At 40.3% G+C, this 25,060-nt stretch overlaps 1 protein-coding gene across 2 annotated transcripts; it reads left to right on the forward strand.

Moving 5' to 3' along the window:
• Nucleotides 1-8,874: 8,874 nt before the first annotated feature.
• LOC124257673 lies at nucleotides 8,875-24,194 on the forward strand. 2 transcript variants are annotated; one of them, XM_046691796.1, is made up of 4 exons: nucleotides 8,875-9,002; nucleotides 18,949-19,106; nucleotides 22,976-23,038; nucleotides 23,587-24,194. In XM_046691796.1, the coding sequence occupies exons 2-4, from the start codon at nucleotides 18,959-18,961 to the stop codon at nucleotides 23,697-23,699; spliced, it is 324 nt and encodes a 107-aa protein (XP_046547752.1). In that variant the 5' UTR covers nucleotides 8,875-9,002; nucleotides 18,949-18,958; the 3' UTR covers nucleotides 23,700-24,194. The 2 variants fall into 2 exon arrangements, with proteins under 2 accessions (XP_046547752.1, XP_046547751.1); XM_046691795.1 differs by lacking the exon at nucleotides 8,875-9,002 and adding an exon at nucleotides 15,486-15,542.
• The last annotated feature ends 866 nt before the right edge of the window (nucleotides 24,195-25,060 follow it).

The following is a 25,060-nucleotide window of genomic DNA, read 5'->3' on the forward strand; positions in this document are numbered from 1 at the left end:
CTCATTAGAGACTTATCGTTCCTACGGATTTCCTGCCTATATAATACCCTGGTTATAATGCCAATTACACTGGATGCATGTAGTATACTTACCTTCATTGGTTAATTGACATGACTCAAATTAATGCCTAAACCCATTAATGCTTCAGGTAGTCAAGTAACCCCAGATAGGATAACACTTGTAACAATACACTTCCTGCCACCTACAACAACAAGTCACCTGCAGCCCCTAGATGCTGGGATTATTCAAGGCTCATTACAGAAGGCCTCTAACTGTCCTACCTGGTTATAATGCCACCCTGGATATAATTCCACATTTTCTCCTGGACAAACGGTGGCATTATAACCAGGGTATGCTGTAAATGGTGATGATGGTGATGATGATGATGAATGATGATGATGATGATGATGATGATGATGATGATGATGATGATGATGATGATGATGATGATGATGATGGTGATAGTGTTGTTTCACATACAGTTTATAGCATTGTTTCATGATACTGGCGACCAAATCATTAAACACAACAAGGGTTAAGCAATTTGTTGGAGATATCTATATTATGCACATTATGTTTTCACAACTATTTTGTACTCGTGCTATAGATATGTTCCGACGGACTGGCATTGTACACTCTCAGGGGGTTCCAAATGACCCAAGTGTTAATAAAGGAGGGTATTTAAATATTCAAATGTGTGTAACAAAATAAGAATTGAATATTACACGCCTTCGGTCGTTGTAAACTTGATGCAACGTTAACAAAAACATGTGTTAATTTAACCATATGTCTCTTGTAATCACATTTATACGGAGCAATGGAATTTCATACAGTAAACTATTGGTAGTGAGTAAATGTGAAGACCAACGCTTCAACCACAGGGCTACTCCAATGATGTGAAGCAACAGGGTTGTTTCTAGGACTGCGCAATATAACCGGTTTACCGGTATTTACCGGTTCAGACATGAAAACGATACGTATTGCGATACGCTGATCGAAAACCGGTATTTTGACATACATTCGGAAAACTTCGTGACACTCGGAAATCTTCGGATATTTCCGTTTTTTTAATTGTTCTTTTCCCTGTTTCATTAGTGCCAAATGTTACTTACATTTTTATTTTGTCATGATCAAAAGTTTTTATAAAAGGTTAATCAATCATAGTGATTTTGTTGTGTTTTTGCTTTATAATCAAGCATTAACTCGATTATAAGTAGTTTTTGTTAAAAAAATCATCCTTGCAATATATTGCAATACATATCGCAATATATGCTTCCGCATCGCAATATATCGCAATATGAAAATTCTCTGCAATACCCACCCCTAGTTGTTTCTAGATGGAATCTGTCTCGAAATGCGACCACGTAACTAAAGTTCATACTACATGGCACTAGGGCTGCTAATAAACACTAACGGCTGGAGTAACATGTGTGAGTTCCAATCAGTGAGGTTTCTCTATCACATCATTGGACACCAATCTCTTATCAAATGGCGAATCAGCTCCCTAAACGAAATACACGATCAACCAACGACCCAGTATCTGAGCAAATACCAAGGTCAAGTAAAATGGTTTTTATAGCTCGATAACTTCGAAAATCAATTGATTTCGTTGTAGATAAGCAAATGTAGGTCCTCCTAAACTGACAACTGCTTGATGTTATTGGTTTGCGGCATGCTGGCCTGTCATTGTGGGCTAGTGCAAGATATGTACATGTTGGTTGTCATCCATCGTCTATCAGAAGATTGGCAAGAAAACATCAGCAAACTAATGACGTTACTACCATTAGCGTTCAGGCCCTTATTTCTCGAAACAGACTTAGGTTTTTACTCAAATTTCAAAGTGAGTTTGACAATTTGAAACAACTGAATATTTAACTCAACTGCATTTTTTAAAATAAAAACGCCCGAACAACTTAAGTAATCTTTCCACCAAAGTCAAATTGTTTAATTTCGATTTCAGTTTATTTGATTTCAAGTCAAAACTTAGACTTAAGTTTGTTTCAAGAAATTGAGGCCAGGTATTCACAAAACATCACGGCTAGCTTGGTGGAATTTGAGGTCAACTCGTGGGGCGAATGTTGATTTATTTTGCTCATGACTGATGGCCGAGACCGTGTTTAGCAGCGCAGAAAAATTGCTTGTGCACAACTGAATACCATGGAGCAAGTACCGTTGGGCCGGGGTTCATTGATGGTGTGGGGATGCCTGTCACGTGGTTGTAATCTTGACATTGTGATGTTCAAACCAAACCTGAAGAGACAACATCACTGCCATCCTAGACAGGGTTGTTGTACCACATTTCCATGGCCATCCTCCGAACACAAGGTCAGTCTTCATGGACGACACTGCCGTTGTTGATTTCTTCTTGGACATTCAAGTGGTGGTAGTAACTCTACCTCTGCCCTCCAGGAGTCCAGATCTCAGTCACATACAACATCTTTGGGATGATACGCCAGAGAGATCATCCAGTACAAAATCTGGAATTACTGAAGAAGCCCTCCATCGAGAATGGAAAGCAATACATCAATGTCAAATACAGTCAATGTTATTGTAGCTGGCGGACGTTACACGAAATATTGACATTGTGCTTGGTATTTGATACTTATGTGATTTCTTGATTATTTACCCGTGAAGGTCCGGGTTAAAATGAACCTTCAGTAACCCATGCTTGTCGTAAGAGGCGACTAACGGGATCGGGTGGTCAGGCTCGCTGACTTGGTTGACACATGTCATCGGTTCCCAGTTGCGCAGATCGATGCTCATGCTGTTGATCACTGGGTTGTCTGGTCCAGATTCGATTATTTACAGACCGCCGCCATATAGCTTGAATATTGCTGAGTGCGACGTAAAACTCAACTCACTCACTCACTCTTGATTATTTTATCACAGAATCCTGATGTCAGTATTACTGCTAACGTCTCACGGCCATAGTTAACGGCATTACAAATGATTCATTCTTTTTTACTTCTATGAATAAAATACAGTTTTTCGTTATTTGTGCGTTTAGATTCGCCATGCAGTAATTCCTTGGGGGCTTAATTATCCAGATAATAAGTGCAATTGCGCTTTGGATAGGTTCCTTTGTTATGGCTAATGGTGACACGTTGATTTTATGGAAAATTGGGGAAGTTACGTAACATTTTCCATGTGTATTGTCAAACAGAATTGACATAATCTATACACATGAGAGTAACAACGAGAATATCTAATATATACCCGTACGTATATCATTTTCAAAATACCGCATAGACCTGCAGATATTGCAATGGTCTGAATAAACAGTGAATTTTTTAGTTAGCCACAGATTGGTGGTTTACTGACTCGTCCGTATGTATATTTTCACCAACTTCTACAGATAATCTAATTTCGTGATTAAAGTGGTGAAAGGGTTGTTATTCAGAACAATAAGTTTACATAATTTCGTTTGACGAAGGTGTTGATGATGGTGGTTGGGGGTGGGGGGATGTTCGGGATTTAATATGAATACACAATTCAAGCGCATAAATGGCAATGTGTATTCATAGCTTTCGGTAGTGGGAACCGTGTCTGTACTGTCATTGGGATGCACAAATGACGTCATATTGACATCAGTTGTCAGACATCCAATGTTGTGTAAGCCATGGTGGCTGAGTGGGTTAGATGTCAAGTTTGTATGCCAAGTTTGTATGCCACCGTTTGAACTTGTTTGTACGTGTAAGCTGATGATGGTGAATGGTAAACGTAGACGTAGATACAAGTAGATATAGTATGACCAGAAATTATTGAGAATTTTAGGAATATGTTTAATTGGATTTCTAGTATAAACAACCTTGACCAGCTATCAAGTGCTTGGTTTCATTCAAGAGAGACAACTCCGTTAATCCTTTTTCATTAGTTTGTGAAGAGTTATCCCCCTTTGTTTACTTGCTAGCAGACGACATTTTCCGTGATCCTCAGTATGGATGATTTAGAGAAGAGGAAGTTGATTTTAGAATATTATAACAAGGACGTCAGATCAGCTAAAGCGATTTCAAGTAGAACAGGCATCCCTTTGTCCACTGTTTATCGTGTTTTGAAAAATAATGCAAATGGATGTGGCATTGAGCACCAGGGAGGCGCAGGTAGGCCCAGAAAATTGACTGTCGGTGATAGGAGGCGGCTTGGTATTCTTGTTTCTAAAAACAAACGAAGGAGTTTAGAAAACTTAAGGCTGGATATGATTGATAGAGGAACTGTGTCTGTCTGTAAGGAGACAATTAGAACTGAGCTGCATGCAATGGGTTGGCAGAAAAGGCGAGGAATTCCATCACCGATCATGAAACCTGATCAAAAGGAGCAAAGGTTGAACTGGTGCTTACAGCAGAAATTTAAACTGGGACAATGTGATTTTCTCAGATGAAAGTTCTGTGTGGCTGTTTCCTAATACACTGAAATTCTGGACCAAACAAACTGAAAAACCTTTGTATCAGCGCCCAAAGTACAGTCGGAAATTTAACGTGTGGGGAGGCATATCTGTGTTAGGGGCAACGCCCCTCTGTGTATTTGAAGGGAATATGAACAGTGAGCGGTACACAGATATTCTCGAGGGACAGTTACTGCCATTTGCTCACGTGTTCTATGGAAATTGTTTGATGTTCCAGCAGGACAACGACCCAAAACATCGTTCAAAGCATTCACAGGCCTGGTTTCGGACCCAAAATATGAAGGAAAGTGACTTATGAAGGAAAGTGTCAATAAGAAAAATCTGACACATATTGCTGAAATGAAAGAAGAGGTGGTCCGATATTGGGACAGCATGGACCACGACTTTCTAACTTCTTTGATCAGTAGTATGCCCCGCCGCATTGAACCTGCATTGCTGCCCATGGTGACTTGACAAAATACTAACTGTTCACCTGTCTTTGAATCTGGAGTTATGTTCTGCTAATATTCATATTAATACGTGAGACATGAGTGAAAAAAGCAAAAAACATTACAATCTTTAAATTCTCAATAATTTCTGGTTGTACTGTATATTCATGACTGAAATGTTTCTGTTCGAGTGTATCTATTCTGGGTGTGTGTTAACAGTTTCATCCTTGGCAGGTTAAAGTTGCCGGAAGTAACTTTAGTTTGTGATAGTCCTCTAATGCACAATGTGGATCCCTAAGATGCTGCATGCAACGTGTTACAATAGGTGTACCCTTGTGCCTTTTCCTCATGGTACGAGACAGGTCTCAGGGCGAGAAATCCAGGCGGGTCTTCTCTCACATCGATGTGTTAGATACATTTTGATTCGTTGTTGCCTTTAACCACAGACGCCTATCCGAGAATATATAATATTTATGCTGCATGAGGAAAGGTGTAGGAAACAGAGCAGCCTGGCGAATGGCAATACGCAAAGGATATTTATAATGACTCACTGGCTAAGAAACCAAGCGATGTTTGAAGTCAGCAGAACGACGTTTTGAGGGTTCCTGAAACAACGTCTAAACACTCAACACTCAGAAAAACGGAACACTGTTCAATACACATCTGTGTGACGCAGGGGCCTATTGGATACTGTCAGTATTTACATCAAGGCAATGTAAAACTCTTCTCTTAACTACATAACGGGTGGGTGGTTTATGGGAGTTGTAGAGGGAGGCGTATACATTAGTTAACGGGTGAGTGGTCTGTGGGAGTTGTTGAGGGAGGTGTATACATTAGTTAACGGGTGGGTGGTCTATAGAAGTTGTAGAGGGAGGCGTATACATTAGTTAACGGGTGAGAGGTCTATGGAAGTTGTAGAGGGAGGTGTATATATTAGATAACGAGTTGGTGGTTTGTGGCAGTTATTGAGGGAGGTGTATACATTAGATAACGAGTTGGTGGTCTGTGGGAGTTATTGAGGGAGGTGTATACATTAGATAACGAGTTGGTGGTCTGTGGGAGTTATTGAGGGAGGTGTATACATTAGATAACGGGTGAGTGGTCTGTGGGAGTTATTGAGGGAGGTGTATACATTAGTTAACGGGTGGGAGTTATTGGTGGAGGTGTATACATTAGGTAAGGGGTGGGAGGTTTGTGGGAGACGTTGAGGGAGGTGTATACATTAGATAACGGGTGAGTGGTCTGTGGGAGTTATTGAGGGAGGTGTATACATTAGTTAACGGGTGGGTGGTTTGTGGGAGTTATTGAGGGAGGTGTATACATTCGATAACGGGTGGGTGGCTTTTAGGAGTTGTTGAGGGAGGTGCATACATTAGATAACGGGTGGGCGGTCTACGGGAGTTGTTGAGGGAGACGTATACATTAGATAACGGGAGGGTGGTCTTTGGGTTGTTGAGGGAGGCGTATACATTAGATAAGGCGTGAGTGGTATGTGGGAGTTGTTGAGGGAGGTGTATACATTAGTTAACGGGTGGGTGGTTTGTGGGAGTTGTTGAGGGAGGTGTATACATTAGTTAACGGGTGGGTGGTCTGTGGGAGTTGTTGAGGGAGGTGTAAACATAAGTTAACGGGTGGGTGGTTTGTGGGAGTTGTTGAGGGAGGTGTATACATTAGTTAACGGGTGGGTGGTCTATAGAAGTTGTAGAGGGAGGCGTATACATTAGTTAACGGGTGAGTGGTCTGTGGGAGTTGTTGAGGGAGGTGTATACATTAGTTAACGGGTGGGTGGTCTATAGAAGTTGTAGAGGGAGGCGTATACATTAGTTAACGGGTGAGAGGTCTATGGAAGTTGTAGAGGGAGGTGTATATATTAGATAACGAGTTGGTGGTTTGTGGCAGTTATTGAGGGAGGTGTATACATTAGATAACGAGTTGGTGGTCTGTGGGAGTTATTGAGGGAGGTGTATACATTAGATAACGAGTTGGTGGTCTGTGGGAGTTATTGAGGGAGGTGTATACATTAGATAACGGGTGAGTGGTCTGTGGGAGTTATTGAGGGAGGTGTATACATTAGTTAACGGGTGGGAGTTATTGGTGGAGGTGTATACATTAGATAAGGGGTGGGAGGTTTGTGGGAGACGTTGAGGGAGGTGTATACATTAGATAACGGGTGAGTGGTCGGTGGGAGTTGTTGAAGGAGGTGTATACATTAGTTAACGGGTGGGTGGTCTGTAGGAGGTGAAGAGACGTGTACTTCACTTACTTGGTGGGTGGTCTGCGGGAGTTGATCCTCGCTACTTTGTGAAAGGTTTTGAAGTGTACTTCAGTAACAGGCGAGTTGGTGGTTGGGAGATTGTTGAAAGATGAGTTTACTCTGTTGAAGGGTCGGTTGGTCTGTCTTATGTGTTGAAAGGGGAGTTTACTACAGTTGACAGGTTGGTGAAGTATCTGGATTAATAGGGAATGCAAATTCTGCAATTAATGGAGGGGTGGACCTTTGGAGTTGCTGCAGTTATTGTCGGGTATTTTTCTCAAGTCGTTGAAGTAAGACTGGACTTAAATATACGGGTAAGTGTTGTTGAAGTTGGCGTGTATTTCAGTTATGGTGATCTGTGTAAAGCAGTTTGTGTTAGTGTCGGAGTTCAAATGTTGTCTGTCTGAAGTTGTTATAGTGCCGAGCTTAAGTGAAGGATTGGTTCAAGGAAACTGAACTAGGACAGGCATCGAGTCCGGCTATCCGTTCAAAATCTACATTATGTACATATGGGTGAATGTTTAAAGGAAGAACTAACATTCGCCGTCAACGGCCTGTTAACAGCTTTTGAACATCACAACATCAATGGCAATTGTTTTAATGGAGTCTTTAACGGGTTGTCCGACTATTGTTATCTACAGAAGTGGGTACTCTACATACAAAGTGCTGGCAAATTACACCGCTGGAGTTGCCTTGTGATGTGGTCTTAGAATTTTATAATTTATATTTTGAACAGCTATACACTGCACTACCGGAAAAACAAAATCCGACATTGCCTTTGAATTTGTTTTATGTCTTATGTCAATGTGTTGACGAACTAAATTTGGAATTTGAAGACACGAAAACAATCACAGTGAATTGCGTAGTAGTATTTTGTTAACGATAACGTATTATTAATGATCAGTTACAGATAAAAAAAATCACTTATATAATAGGTGCATTACCGATGCTGCATCAAGTTGAAATAACAATAGTGTATCTACTTTAGTAGCAGTGAAATATTGTGGTGTGTTTAAACTACTCTGACAAGTCTGGAAGAAATATCCATATTTTCCAACTCTTATTGATTCGCTTAAGTAACAGTTTTGCAAAGTCGCAATGTAAAAGCCTCACTTGATGCATGACGCTACCAATAGGAAATGAAGGATTGGAACGGACAGGAGTCTGTCTCTTCGCAAACATTGTTCCTGTTCGTAGATTAACGGAAATCATGAAGATCAACATTGAGATGGAAACATTCATCTTATATCCCCCACTGACATACACCGTTCAACGTTTACCACGTGAGGAGCGTTGACGTCAACTTTAACGTGGTCACCCATGCGTCTCGGATCGACGTCGGCAGAGTATTACAATCATAATGACAGCTATGCACTCGTCGGAAGCGATGTGAAATGACGCATTGAAAACGGATACGATTTGGTCCAAGAAGCTAACACGGCAACGCCATGGATATGTAACATTTGATAGTGGTATTGGTTGATGCATCACACGCTGGAGAACGGATTATATTCTGTTTACACATTTCTACTTAAACTAAGAATGAGACCATGCGTCTAGTTATATTTAGCATCAAAGTTGCTTCAGTGTAAACAAAACGATTTAAGACTGTTTGGAAAATTGAAACAATAATATCGAGTTGATTTCACCGTCGCAGTTGTGACATTTGTGTTCTGGGAGAAGGCAATATAAAGTTAATCGGGGGATTTCCTGTATGCGCGCGACTATCGACATCCTCCCAGCTACTCCCCCTTCCCCCAGCGTCTCCTTCATCATGTCTAGCCTCGCTCCTGCCTCCCTGGAACAATAGCTGATAATAGATACAACTGGGCGTAGGCTTTACGGTATAAATTGGTATAAATAGCCTGTACTCAATATCCGTGCCCTCTCAGAAGACAGCCGTCATCATCATCAGAAGGTAAGAGGACCCGTCTATGGTTATAACAATCAAATGTCCTTTTCATTCACTATTATGTGAATTCTGTTTGAAGGTTAGGGTATTCAGAAAGTCTTTCATTGTCTTTTGATAACTGAACCATAATCTTTGTTCCCTTAGTTCGTTTACTTTTGAAGTTTCAGTGATATTTAGGTTTTTTATGTTTGTACATGTTTTCTGTTTTTTCCCAAAATGTATTAGCCTACGATTTATGACTTTACGTTGTACTGCTGTAACACTGCTGAAACAAATACATGCTCATGATGACGTCAGAATTATACAACCAATATACAACAAGATATCTTATGGATGTGGACAGGGTTTTGTCGCTTCTATTCCATTAGGTAATTTCATATTTTCTCTGATGTCTCTTTTTTTCTATAAATGCTATGAATGTAAATGAGTCGTGCAGTTGCGGCGATGTGTTAAGGGAAATGAAGATTTTCAACTCAACTTCTACAGCGTCGTGAAATCTCCCCTGTGTCTCACTGCGTGTACGTATCTGGCCTAAGGTCGGTGTAACACTGATATACCATACTACAGTTTAACATGGATACCCTAATATAGACACAGAATACTGGCGCCCAGGCGAACAGTTCTTGCTTTATCCTCTTAAACAGGCGCAAAGCTACGTAACGCCTAGTACCATCTTGTAAGGGCCTCCAAAGGGACATTTAACTGTTTGAAGATGTAGTCATCTCTCCTGTCACACAGTTTGGGCAGATCGTTGTCACTCTGATCGATATGCATAGATCTAAGTATGAAACAGTAGTGTCGGTGGCACTGGTGTCGCATGTACCTAGTCAGGATCAGTAAATCAGTTGAAAGGAATGGGCTATTTGACCATTATTGAACTGTATCAGATAATCGATATACCTGAAGTCGAAGTTAAACTTGAACTAAGTTACACTACTTGGCAATTAAGTTGCTTGAATTTGGCTTATCCGTGGAAGAATTCTTAACAGCAGTTGTACAGAAACGGATCAACAGTCTGAATGGTATTAATTCCACTTGTCTCAAAACGTTCTGTGAATGTACGAAATGTCTTTTCGATGATGTAAATAGTTAATCTTCGAGATTAGGCTTTAGTGAAACGTTTGCGGGGCACAGGAATATGAATTTGGTTATGGTTATATTTGAAACTTTAGACTAATAAAAGCCTGGTGAATGGACTTGAATTGAACTTCGTGTTTAAGTTCGCTAGGAAGGTCACTGAAGATGCGAGGCATTATATTTAATGTATAGATGACCGATGAACATTCAGTTAACACGTCCAGACGTCCAGTCAGTACCAGGGCCGTCATTGTCCTCACATTGCCACATATATCCGTCATTATCACACTGCTATTCATTTAATCTTAGCTGGCAGCGACCGTCGATTAGCGCCGTATGACGTCAACAAAGTGTTTGATAATGTTCAATATCACGAAAAACACGTACAGTCATATACAATTGAGTGTGAACTCGGTGGCCATATAACGTCCATTTTGTCGTTAACGAAGTCTATTGTCCAACGAAACTTGTCATAATCACATGGTCACGTGGTCTCGTGATATGGATACCATAATAACTAGCAAGTTGGTATATACCTTGAGAAAAATGGAATATCTTCTTCACAGAAATACTATTAGCAGTACGTATAATGGGTTCGTAGTCCCAGTTATTTATCTCTTTATAAAGACGTGGCAGTCGTACCACCGACTTAACTGTCCCTGAAAATTCGTTTGTCCATGGACATACCAACTTTGGCATTCTATTCAGATCAAAATTCTGAGCTTTCTTGTAAAAAGATTCTACACCATCCTAAAGATCTTCGTAGTCAATCAAATACAGGGAAAATATAATATCTTGAAGTTGAATTGAAATGTGAATGAAAATGTGAAAACATCTTCTACGAAAGGCCTTGTTAAAAGGTTGAAGGGATGCGGCCAAGAATCTACGACTCTTAAGATGCCATATTTGTTATGAAGAGTGTGAGAATACTATGACATTAGTTTCGGAAACAAAATCCATCCTGGTTTATTTCCTACATTTGTCAACACGATACCCGTGCACATATTATTTACAGTGTTAAATAAAAATCAGTAAAAGCGATTTCGTGTCACCGGATGGTCTGGTCCAGGCTGTATCACTGGATTGTTTGGTCAGATCACTCTAACACTGGACTGTCATTCCAAGACTTGATTGTTTACATACCGCCGTCACGTGTCAGTGGTGTTGCAGTGCATACATGCAAATCCGGCGACACCAGGCAATACTATACTCTCGACTCTCTAAGGAGCAGATTCTTTCGGCGTTAAAGACAGCTGATTAGTATTGCCTGGTGTTGCCAGTATATGCATGTATGTGGGTAGCCTAGTGGTTAAAGCGTTGGGTCATCACGCCTAACCCCCGGGTCCGATGCCCCACATGGGTACAGTGTGTGAAGCCCATTTCTGGTGCAGTGATATTGTTGGAATACTGCTAAAAACGGCGTAAAACCATACTTACTCACTTAACTTTTTACCCAGAATTAAGCCGCACCCCGTGATATAACTCAAATTAAACTCTAAGCGTTTATAAGTTTGGTTTCATTGTACATTCAAGTTGATGTTAATTTCCCTATGCAGTGATGACTGTCCCACATACAGGCCGAGTTGTACTCGTTGTACAGTTGTACAGTTGTATAGTCGAATCGAGTTGTGTCAGCTTCAAGATGCCGAATTTCCCGACGTCACATTTTCTTTGAAGTTCTTGAAAATCATCTAGAAGTTACAGGAACATGACAGGTTTGATGGATAACAACTTCTTTTTACTCTTTTTACGACGCACGAATTAGCTCTGAAAGCTCGTATTTAGAGTCAAAAGCTGTTATCTAGTATGAAGAGTCAAAAGAAGCTGTTATCTAGTATTTAGAGTCAAAAGCTGTTATCTAGTATGAAGAGTCAAAAGAAGCTGTTATCTAGTATTTAGAGTCAAAAGCTGTTATCTAGTATGAAGAGTCAAAAGAAGCTGTTATCTAGTATTTAGAGTCAAAAGAAGAGTTATCTAGTATGTATGAAGAGTCAAAAGAAGCTGTTATCTAGTATGAAGAGTCAAAAGAAGCTGTTATCTAGTATGAAGAGTCAAAAGAAATCTAGTATCTAGAAGAGTCAAAGAAGCTGCTGAAGAGTCAAAAGAAGCTGCAATCGTCTCAAAAGAAGCTGTTATCTAGTATGAAGAGTCAAAAGAAGCTGTTATCTAGTATGAAGAGTCAAAAGAAGCTGTTATCTAGTATGAAGAGTCAAAAGAAGCTGTTATCTAGTATGAAGAGTCAAAAGAAGCTGTTATCTAGTATGAAGAGTCAAAAGAAGCTGTTATCTAGTATGAAGAGTCAAAAGAAGCTGTTATCTAGTATGAAGAGTCAAAAGAAGCTGTTATCTAGTATGAAGAGTCAAAAGAAGCTGTTATCTAGTATGAAGAGTCAAAAGAAGCTGTTATCTAGTATTGAGAGTCAAAAGAAGCTGTTATCTAGTATGAAGAGTCAAAAGAAGCTGTTATCTAGTATTGAGAGTCAAAAGAAGCTGTTATCTAGTATGGAGAGTCAAAAGAAGCTGTTATCTAGTATGGAGAGTCAAAAGAAGATGTTATCCATAAAACGAGTCCTGCATTCCGTTCTTCTTTGTTTTATCATTTATACTCGGATATGTCGAACTCGGTGTGTCTTATGTCCGGTTATCTCGAACTCAATTTGCAGGCCATATTAAGAATAAAACGATAACCCAAACAGTTCGAACTGAGACTGAGTTATTGAATATATTAGTCGAGTCTATTGTTGTCTACTAGTGAGTGAGTGAGTATGGTTTTACGCCACTTTTAGCAATATTCCAGCAATATCACGGCGGGGGACACAAGAAATAGGCTTCACACATTGTACCCATGTGGGGAATCGAACGCGGGTCTTCGGCGTGACGAGCCAACGCTTTACCCACTCGGATACCCCACCGCCCGGTTGTCTATTACACCTAGTAAGAGTGGATTACCTGTAATAATCTTTGTGTCATTATGTTTTGGGGAAGTTACTTTGTTGATTGTTTCGAATCTCGTATAGTAAGAACCTTTTTCCTGGTACCCACGAAATCGACCAAGCCACATCAATTGAACCGTTAGATGAACCACAAGCCTACTAAGGAATATTGTAACAACCCAATACACTGTGTCTGAAGTGTCATTTCTAGAAATGTGTAAAACTGGTCATAAAAGGTTGTGTACTTTGTTGGGTTTTTTTCATTTTATTTTTTGGGAGACCAATCTCTCTGTCAGGACACAACTGGTCCCTAGTATTCCATGCTTACTGTAAAATCAGGATCGGAATCCTGTCCTGATAGTGCTGATTGTCCTAAATGCCTGGTTCCCCTTAGGATGTATTGCAAGAATTGTTTAGAATATACCCAAAATAAAGGAATTTAATTTTGGTTCAAACGAATATTTATTCGAAACAAATTAATCGTCTTATTTCGCAGAACAAAATGTATGGCTTAAAACCCAAAGTGTAAAAATCCCCATACTTTGCGTTATATATCTGGGGAAGAATTTCTGTTTTTATCCGTTTTAAATATCCACATAAATGTCTAAGATACATTGTCAACGGGACAGTCTCAGATACTTGAACCATAAGAAGCATGGAAACGGTATTTAACATAAACTGCTGTACAAAAGAACGTTCACACCTGGTGCAAGAAAACAAGGTAAATATGTTGAAAAGGGTTTTGATTCCATGTATTCAGAGAGGAAATAAACCCAAATACCAGGTATGTATTTTCCCGGGTTCGTCAGTTTATCTCACTCACTGATTACTAAATAATCGAATTCCTGTTTCTGTATTTCAATGTACGTATAGCATTTGGAAAAAAACACACATGCATAAATCTTTAACAGAAAATAGATAATGAATTGATATAACCATATAAACAATATGTACCAGGCGCTTATTTGTGTAATTCCAATCTCTATAATAGAGAGTAAAGCAGACTGTAAGTTATGTGTTACAAGTACTTGGAGGTCACATATATAATTTTACATCGGATGTGTTACTGTAGAAACAGTTACTGTATCTAGCTGTAGGTGTGAGATTAACCAGACCATGCAAAGGTAATGTGTCACGCGTGGAATGGTCTTCAGCTGATCCGTCACGAATACTGCGAACCCTTGGAATCCAACAGAAAGCTGGTGCCTTGATCGATGTTTTTGCAATCAGTACAGTATTATGAGATTGAATTTAAGGGTGATTTGTATTCTTATTCAGGTCACCACTGAAATCGCAGTGATTTGTGTTTGCTAGCATGACCGACTTCATGGCCTTGTCCTATACTGGCTTTCCCCTTTGAGCAGGTAGCTAGACTTCGCCAAGTTGAAAATCGACAGCAACTTTGAAAAAACACACAATCAATAAAGATAATCAGTGTTAAACATTTACTGCCGCGAATGAAATGTTCTCACATGGCAAAATCCCCCAAATGTTTCAAGGTATGGTAACGGTCCACAGTCTACACGAACAGCGCACCTGGCATATCTAAATTATCTTCAACACAAGATGGGGTTCATAAGCAAGCTTACACGGTCAGAGTGCATCGAAGCAGGCCTGGTACCATAGCCTCATTGAGGCCAGTAAACGTGGATGAAAGTCCTTGAGAAGACCATTCCATATCCGCGGAGGTCTTGCAGCGTTTTTGGAGGATTCGGATATTGTCGTAAACTTCGCTCCATTTCATTCCAGACTTGCTGAATGGGTGCCAAATCAGGATGAAACATAAACCATGCTCTGTTTAAGACCCTGCTGACTGACTGACTGACTGAGTTTTGGTTTGACGCCGCTTTGAGCAATATTCCAGCAATATCACGGCGGGGGACACCAGAAATGGGCTTCACACATTGTACCCATGTGGGGATTCGAACCCGGGTCTTCGGCGTGACGAGCCAACGCTTTAACCGCTAGGCTACCCCACCGCCCAAGACCCTGCTGAATACGTTAAGCACCATGGAGACGTTCTGGTGTGTGAATTGGCCGTCTGGCTGAACCATACATTTTTATCTATTCCCTCCTCCTTGGCGGTGACGAGGTTGACTGCGTGTCATGGCATCGCCATAGCCAGAGACGTTGCTCATAATGTCACCCACAGGTTTATCGTTTACAGACTGCTGTTGAACATCTGTGATGGTCACTACATCTCTGGGTCGGTGGGGTAGCATGGTGGTTAAAGCGTCCGCTCGTCACGCCGAAGACCCGGGTTCGAATCCCCACATGGGGAAGAAGATGTTCAAGAAGATGTTCTGAAGGCATTTTGGTTTTATCACTAAAACTGTTCGCTCAAACGCACTCAGTGCATACTAGACGTATCGCCTGAACACACCTGGAGATGTTGCACGGGAAAAACGAATAGGTTTTCCATATATAAGACGGTGGTCAGCGATACACGGGGCATTCGCTCCTTTCTTCCATTCGGTGCTATTCGTTCCAGCTCGTGTTTAGGCATTTAGACTACGAATGACATTGTTGTTAGATGTGTAGGTTCAATTGGCTATTGTGGCGTTAGATTGTTGAACTTGCATTAGTATGTTTAAAGGTTAGGCAATTAGCGGTAGTTAGCGGGCCATTTCATGTCAAAGTTCATTTAGAACCACTTAAGAGAATCACGTTTAGTTCTTTGTAAATCATCCATAGTTTTCTCACTTATAATAGTTGTCACGTTTAGTTCCTTGTTTTAGGCCAAAAGGTTAAGTTCAAAAGTTTAGTTGATTAGGATTTCAGTTAATTTGTATAGCTCTGCCCAATCGTTTTATTTTCCACTGCGCAACATATATATATATAAGTTGCATTAATATTACTTTTTAAACTATTTTAATACACCAAGTATTTAATGACAAACGTTTCAGATGTTGTTCCTACTGCTAAGTGCGAGTATGATCCAGTAGAGATCCAGCAATCGTTTATATTGATGAAGACCATTTGCACAATTAATCACTTCGTATTTGTGTAATCCTAAACGTTAAGTGTTCGTTCAATTTGTCTTGATCAACAGAATTAGTGTCAAGAAATATTACTCCCGAGTTTCGTTAATCGGGAAAATAATTATCTTTCCAAATGTCATGCAGTACCATTTCTCTCATATGGAGCATGAATGATCTGACGTCCGTGTACAAGTGAAGTTGGTGATTAACGTGAGACACAGCCAGCACGATCACAAGGACCAGAGCGGCATGTGTAAATGGCGGTATTATGTGCCACTCTCCTAATGGATATTAACCAATGTCAGTTTTATTGCGTTTTTTGTATATTTTTTCACCAATTTGTTTCGCCTTATTAACTTGACCATTTCACATGGATGCGCGTGCTTCGTTAATGTTTAGAATGAAAGGTTTGCCAAATTGACGTATAAAATTCTCGGTTTTCTGTGATGTAATATAAAGTCTGTGATGTTCAATGGAACCTGGCAGGGACGGGGTATTCCGTGAGTTTCAAGGATGGCATGAAACAGTTGAGGAAAATTCAAAATGAAAGCGAGATTTGTGCTTAAAGGTGTGTGTTCACATACATCCATACGTGTGCCGTTTTGTCTTAAGCAATTACAAATCCCTTGACAACGAATAACAGATTCGAGCCCGATCCTGAAGCTTCACCTTCAAGGAAATGATGTTCTCGACTCCATGGTTCCAAACACCAGTTCCAGGAAGTTTACATCCTCTTGTATCCAGGGTATAATATCTTCATTCTGTTATAAACGGTTCGAATATTACTGCAAATTTCATCATTACTGCAAATTGAATCTTCTGGCAGTTGTGATTAAATGATTTTATGTAAGAGTTTTGTTTTCTTAAATATACTTTCATTCAGTAGTTAAAATGTCTTTATTTAAATGTTTTGTTAGTTTTAACACGTTGACTTAGGGTGAATATGACCATAGATATTTCCAAGTGGATAACGTTTTGTGCGGAACAGGATTCTGTGTGTTTCGTTTCCTGTACCAAGGGACTGATTCTGGTTTAGCTAAGTTACTATACTTCTATTCTCATTGATGCCGTAAGGCCAGATTGTGCACGCCATGTACATTTGATAGCTGTTGAGGGCTTAGTTAATTCGTGAAGAAATATAACTTTACAACAGAAGCCTATATGAAAACAGTTGGTTTTGTGAAACCTAGGGGAGGCATGTCAGTACACTTCCCGAACGAAACCCAAAGGAGAGAACCTTCAGAAATAAATTCTCGTTAACAGGGCGCGGGTTAAAAAGAAGAGCGACCAGATAATAAACCTCATTAAAGCAACTGTGAATTAAGTCATCTGAAAGAACTAGAACATGTTTCATAATGTGCTGCCATCTGTCGGTTGAAACACGTGATGTCATGTGAGTGGAAGACCGGAAATGTTTTGTACATGAGTCACTGCACATGAATAGGTTTCTTTTCATTATCCAAAATCTGAAAACCGTGCCCGTGTTTGCTTGTTGTTTACGTCGGACTCAGGCATTTCCCAGCTATATGACGGCGATCTGTACATAATCGAGGTTGGACCAGCCAATCCAGTGACTGACATCATGATCATATGTAACTGAGGTGTCCTGAATACATCAACTGTATCGACCCTGATCACAAGGATGCCGTTGTACAAGCGATGTTAGACCGCAACTCCCATACCTTAACATAGACTTCAGGTAGTCCTAGCGCTGATGGTGCCTTCTACAACGGTACCTTGATCTCGTTTGTCGCCTCTTTACGACAAGCATAGATTGGTGAAGAGATAAGCGATATGGATACCACGATAATTGCATTTTCGTTTTATCATGTATTCGAGTCGATTGTTTCCTTTCCACATTCTGCTGATCAGGCTGTTGATTTGTCACAGAAACATGTGTTGTCGTACACTAGATTTACCATACCGTTATCGTACTACTACTAATAATAAGGGTACTTATATTGCGGGTAAGGGTATATTATAATAAGGGTATATTATAATAAGGGTATATACTCCATACCACAAAGGGGCTTGCTCAAAGCGCGCACAAATGTTTAAAAACAAACACATAAAAAGTCACATGAATCAGTATCGTAGAAGATAGCAGTAAATATGAGCTTGGAGAGAGTTACTGTTTGTATCGACTGAAAAGGTATGTTTTGACGCTTGAACACTTGAAGGGATGGAGCTGTACGTAATTTAAGTGGAAGTGAGTTCCATAGTGCGGTTGCAACTGAAGCAAAAGAGCGGGCACCAAATGTCTTGAGGTTGAATGATGGAGGATCCAGCAGGTGTTGGTTACTGGATCAATTTGAGGTTGTAACAGTCCAGGATCTGTCTCACAACTGTCAGAATCCACCTAGAAGGCGAATTTTCCAGTAAAATGGATACCTGGCATTGTAAAATATCGACAGCCAGTCTTTGTTCTCACTTTTGAGTTAACGTTATCTCCTACTTTAGAAAATAATACATGATGAGTTTGACAAAAGCAACTAACAGAGTCATTGAACAAATGACGATGTCAGTGGATAAAGTTTTATTTGTTAGTATTTCCAAAGCCGCCATATCATTGTGGATCCCGGGTAAGAATTTAGGTCACCATTAATTTCTGTTTGTGGTGAAAAGGGGCTAAATGGATCCGGTGATCAGGTTCGGTGACTCCGATTGTGCGGATCGATGCTTCTGATGTCTATCACCGGATTATCTTACACATACTGGAAAACTTACAGAGTCGGTCATGTAACAACAATTCCAACTGCAGCGTATTACAACAAACAAACAAACAAACAAAGACACTACTATAACCCTATATATCGACTCAGACTCAATCCGCCCGAGATACGGAAGTCGAGTTTGAGCCCCTGGCTTTATTAGAAACAAAACAGGAATTGTGAAAAGTTCGTTAGGTCTAGTTTGACCTGAAGTTCATGTCAATTTAACCCTATCTGTATTACGATTTCAGATCAGCCACAATGAGCCCACGGGTCAGCCAGCTCCTCCTTTCTTTCAGTGTCTTCATAGCAACCGCGTGCCTTGTGACGTCGGCAGTGTTGCCTAGCGACGAATCTGAAAGCCTAAGTGTCATCGGTTTACCACAAGACAAACGGAACTTGCGAGAGGGTGAGTAGCGTCTTACATATTTAATTTCAAACGAAAACAGTTTGGTTGGTAATAGCTCGTCTGTAGCTAGTCCTGCAGGAAACAAGCGAATTATGCAGCTGTTAATGCAAGCGAATGTAGATGTATGGCATCATATCCCATTTGAGTAGATCGATGCTCATGATGTCACTCACTAGCTTGTCATTTGCTAAATCAATTGTTCACAGACCGCCGTCACGTGACTGGAGTCGTGTGGACAAATAACAAGCAAACATACAATACAAGCTATGCTTAACTTCCCCCTACACTGCAGTACACGGACTATATGGTTCCTGGCCAGATCTAGCTGGAGTATTGGTACAACAATACTATCGCACAATCTTAAATACTTTCATTGTGAGTACATGAGTGAGGTGTACGATCTCTTTGTGTATTATTGACAATACAGGACGTCGTGTTCTTGTATTTGAGGAAAACCGGAAGTGATAAAGGCCTCAGTCTTTTACCACGACTTTAATAGCAAAAACAAAACAAACAAACAAAACAAGAGAATACTGACAAATAAACAAGGAAACATATTCATGGCCAATGAGAATTGGAAGATGTAAGTAGGGTAGGATAATATTGTTTATATTTTTAGGGCAGGGCTAGTGTGAAGTATAAAACCAAATATAGCGCGAGAAAGAAGAAGAAATTTAGAATGTACCTTGACATTCCAGAATACCTACTGTATTGTTTCTGTTACGTTTGGGTAAAGTCACCTGGATACATTGCATATGCATTTCTAAAAGTTGGCTAAAACGGATCTGCTTAATCGATAACCCAATATCCCACTCATTACATTTACTTTGAGAATTTACCCATGTGACGAATCAAGACTCGTATCTCTTGAATGACATATACATATTGTCCATAAACGTCAGGCCCCACTTCTGTGAAGCAATGTTGAATGTGAACTACTTCACATCACCGCACTAATTCTTGCAGAACAGTAAGTAATCCTTTGTAGGACAACAATTTCCGTGATAACCATTATGGCATTAATACGCAGAATAGACCCGGCGAACCAACGTTTAGCCGAATAACAGAGTTCCAAAAGGCTCAAAGATTACACAGCAATATATTTGATACAATAATATACACCAACATCAATACCTGTTCCGTGCTTTTAAGTTAGGTTATATTCCCCCTCTATCGAAGACTGTGTAACGGCTATGGATCATTGTGCTTTAATCATTGATTTGGGGTTATTTTGTTAATCAAAGTTTCAGTGTTTGGTTCCATCATGGGTGGGCAGTCCCTACATAAATTTCCTTCTGTCGATTTTTTCTATCAGTTGCGTTCTTTCTTTACCTTCTTTTTATAAACATCAACTATGCGTATACGTAGTTACTGAATTTGTAACAGAAAGACATACGTGATTGTTTGACGCTGTGGTTGGGACAAAACAAAATAAGGAAATAGAAGCGACAGTACCCTTCCCACATCCATAAGAAATCTCCTGAGAGTCGTTGGTACAATTATGACTATGATGAGTATTACAGCTGTACGACGCTGTCTGTAAACAATCGAACCTGGACCAGACAATCACGTGATTGACACCATGAAATACAATGACAGAGCAGGTGTTTATGAATTACGACATTGTGATGAACGTATTACGTCATCTTGGATTGAAGTCTGTTTTAACTTTTAATTGAATGTTGAATATTATTATGTTTATTTTTGCAAACATTGCAGAGAAAGACGACAAAACCCCTTCAATTATCATACACGTGTAGCGGATAAACCCATTTTCTGATGTAGTGAGTGAGTGAGTTTAGTTATTCCAGCTATATGGCGGTGGTCTGTAAATAATCGAGTCTGGACCAGACAATCCAGTGATCAACAGCATGAGCATCGATCTGCGCAATTGGGAACCGATGACATGTGTCAACCAAGCCAGAGAGCCTGACCACCCGATCCCGTTAGTCGCCTCTTACGACAAGCATGGGTTACTGAAGATAAATATTCTAACCCGGACCTTCACGGATCGGGGATTATTTAACCCCAACATATATCTTTTAAGGGCAACTGACCTTGACCTTAGATTAGGGGAGACTATCCAAAAAGAAGTGAACGGTTGCCTTTTGCCGACTAAAACGGTGATCGGCTTGTTCCCACGTAGGGCCTGTAGAGTTTTTGTATTTCGATGTTTGTGCTGCCAACTCTGGAATGCCCATCTGACGTGGCAATAGTCTGATAACCAAAGAACTGTTATAAGACGAGTATATGGATGGCAACTTCTTCATTATTGTATAACACGACGTTTCTGGGCTACATCTTGCCCCTTTCTCGGGTGTTGACTGAACAATCTTCAGTTTTTCGCGTCATTATGCAGGGATTCAATGTGCACATGTTGTGGTAGATATTCTGAGAATTTTGTTAAACATGGCACGTCGCGTGCCACCATGCTGATGTCCTATGACCTTGACATTGTTTTTTTTGCCTTTCTTATCTACAGATTTGTCAGTGCATGCTTTGTTTTGGCCCCCACCTGGTGACATCACAGATTTTCAGCGGTCAGTTGATGTAATAATAATAATAATAATAATAATATGTGTATTTATAATGCGCTGAATTCCACACATAAGGCATGCTCAAAGCGCTACATATTTACAAATATTTTACAAAGCAAAGGTTATGCTAGAACGAGGGTGAAATGTTTGGAAAGTTAAGTTATAGATTGTAATATTTTCTGAAAAGATGGGTTTTAAGGGAACTTTTAAATGAGTCAATGGAGGGAGACATTCAGTCGGGAGTTGGTTCCCGACTCTGGTGTAATGTCCACCGCTGGTTTACCTTTCACTCTCCATGGAATCTGTTTCTGTGAATATTTGGGACTGATTACTCACGTTTTGAATTCCTTATAAACAACATTTATTTTTTGTGATAGAAAATATGATATATGAGAAAGGCATTCCCACATAATCTACTGAGTGAGTGAGTGAGTGGGGTATTTTCGATGCTTTCATCAGAATCTCACGTATGTGTATGGCTTGTCTACTTCAGGAACTGGGGTGTAACAAAGTAGTCACTGTAAACACGAATCCTACCGTCACAAGACTTCTGTTTACTTCAGTATGGGCTTTCAGTTATAGTCTGGTCGAAAACGTTGTGGCACCAGTTTTAATTGTAGTTCTGTGTCGGTAATAGAATAAATAAACAAAACGGTTATGGTTGAACTTTATAATACACCGACTGCATTCGGACATCAACTTGTCGACATCGAAGAGATTGTAGCTATTTTCTTCACCATTCCCGTACTATTTGTTTTGAATCACAATACCATCTTGAAAGAGCATGCGAGTGAATAACGTTTTACGCCGCAATAGGTTACAGCAATATTGCAGCAATAACGCGACGGGGAATACATCAAATAGAACCAGGGTATTCGGTGTGATGAAAGAACGTTTGAACAGCTCGGCATCGCCATCGCCATTGCGATGCACCGAAACTTGCTGAATCGTGTTTGCCTCATCTCACCGAATTTAGTTTGTAGATCGATGCTCATGCTGTTGATCACTGGAATGTGGCGTTAAGCAACAAATAAACAAACAAACGAACGAACAATATAACTACTGATTTCAATGGACATTAGATAAATTATTGAACTGTGAACCCTGGAACCTGACGTTGACGAACAACCACGACATCGGCTACCGATGACACTATCACCAGACCTGACCATCCGGTCCTTTTTGTCACCTCCTGTGGATCACCCGATACTCCATTGGATTCACTAAGTGTAGCGGTATATTGTTTCATTCACAGAGATGATTCTAGGGTGTAGCTGTGTGGTGTAGGACGATATATCTTACATTTATCTGACACACATCTCTTTGTTGCAGATATTTCAAAGATCCTTCTAAATGACATGAGGTTTCGGGATATGGAGGAAAGCGAAGAACCAAGTGAGTACACGGTGTTTGTGTCTCATCATTGTGTCTCTCACTGTATATGTTCCACATTTATTGGTAGTGAGGTTGGGATTCGACCCAGAGGCTGTCACTACCACACCAGTTTTTGTGTTCACTTCCTACAACATTTGGACTTTCCCCTGATGTTAATATATCGCCGAAATTTAATGTCGTCTTAATGAACTCAACATGATGACCTAAAGCCAGTTTTGATATGTGACTCAAGCGAGGGAGTAAGTGAATTGCTATTTAAGCCGCTTTTAGCAATATTCCCGCAATATCACGGGGACACCAGAAACGGGCCTCACACATTGTACCCGTGTGGGGAATCGAACCCGGGTCTTGGGCGTGACGAGCGAACGATTTAACCACTAGGTTACCCCATCGGTCTTTATGTACTCAGATATATCCGTGGACACATATCACACTTACTCACTCACTCTTGCCTCCACCTGCAAATTGTACACATGCATCACAAACGTCGAACTGCATTCTTCTGTGTAATTACGAAGCCCTATTTACAGAATTCTTTCTAATTTCAGTTGCCAAACGACAGAAAATGCTTGTCAACAATCTTGCCGCTCTACTTTCGGGCTTAAAGCAGCGTCAGGTCGAACCCAGCATGCGCATGCCCAGTCTGAGATTTGGCAAATAGGAGCCCGGATGTACTACAAGGCGGAGTTTCGATGTGTGGTCACTTCAGCACGTCTATTAAGGCCCTTAGTTAGCGCTGCACACTTGTAGGAGGGAGGAGCCCGTCTTGAGTGACACGGAAAAGCTTTCTATATGGTCCGGATGGACGAATATCTATATGGGGAAAATGCCATGTTGATGTGAATCGATGTTTTGGAATAAATATTTTTTGCTCTTTGAATATTGTCTATTGATGGATCTGAGTGGGCGCCATTGCAGGAAGATGACTGAAGACCTTTGTTTGGGTAACTGTTGGATTTAAGCTGCTCATTGACCTGGGGAATTATAACAATGATCAAACGGCAAATGCTTTCTAATGAACTCACCTTTCTTGACAATGCCCTCATAATGAATGTTATATAACGTATTGTACAACTTCGACACATTCCGCCTCTGTAATAGTTGATGCGTCACTGGTAAGGTGGGAAGGACCAATAAAGATCTGACGTTTTGTCAATGTGTTTCTTGTTCACATTTTTTACATCCATAAATTGTAACTGTTTTTCTATGTATCTGCCCGGGAGTATCGGCATTGAAATCAAACAGTTGTGTTTGAAGAGGCCTGTGTGACAGTCGTCTCTGTTTGATGTCATGCGCTGTGATGGCCACTTTGTTGAACATGTTTGAGAAGGCGATTTGTTTATTAAGGAAACCTGTTAAGGTAGTTGATCTAATTAATAAGCGATATGCTGAGAGGAAAAGGGAAAAGGGAATTAAAATACTTCAGGTAGAATAATAATATAAAAAGGACAACGATACCATCTTCTTCTATCACTCCAAATTCAAACTAATTTGAAAATGGATATTTTAGGGAAACACAAAATACGTTACACCACACTTAACACACGACATATCCAACTGGGACATACGTTGTACCACACTTAACACACGACATATTCAGCTGGGACATACGTTGTACCACACTTAACACACGACATATTCAACTGGGACATACGTTGTACCACACTTAAAACACGACATATTCAGCTGGGTCATACGTTGTACCACACTTAACACACGACATAATCAGCTGGGACATACGTTGTACCACACTTAACACACGACATATTCAGCTGGGACATACCTTGTACGACACTTAACACACGACATATTCAGCTGGGACATACGTTGTACCACACTTAACACACGACATATTCAGCTGGGACATACGTTGTACGACACTTAACACACGACATATTCAGCTGGGACATACGTTTTACCACACTTAACACACGACATATTCAACTGGGACATACGTTGTACGACACTTAACACACGACATATTCGGCTGGGACATACGTTGTACCACACTTAACACACGAC

This window comes from Haliotis rubra, unplaced genomic scaffold (genome assembly GCF_003918875.1).
Source record: "Haliotis rubra isolate DU_JTF1 unplaced genomic scaffold, ASM391887v1 Scf67, whole genome shotgun sequence".
Classification (NCBI taxonomy): Eukaryota; Metazoa; Mollusca; class Gastropoda; order Lepetellida; family Haliotidae; genus Haliotis; species Haliotis rubra.

Excerpts from the sequence above, each read along its gene's own strand:
- LOC124257673 (XM_046691795.1), top strand. The coding sequence starts at position 15,523 with ATGACATTGTTGTTAGATGT. Across the intron at positions 15,543-18,948 it reads ATGACATTGTTGTTAGATGT|ATCAGCCACAATGAGCCCAC; the intron begins GTAGGTTCAATT and ends TTACGATTTCAG. Across the intron at positions 19,107-22,975 it reads CAAACGGAACTTGCGAGAGG|ATATTTCAAAGATCCTTCTA; the intron begins GTGAGTAGCGTC and ends TCTTTGTTGCAG.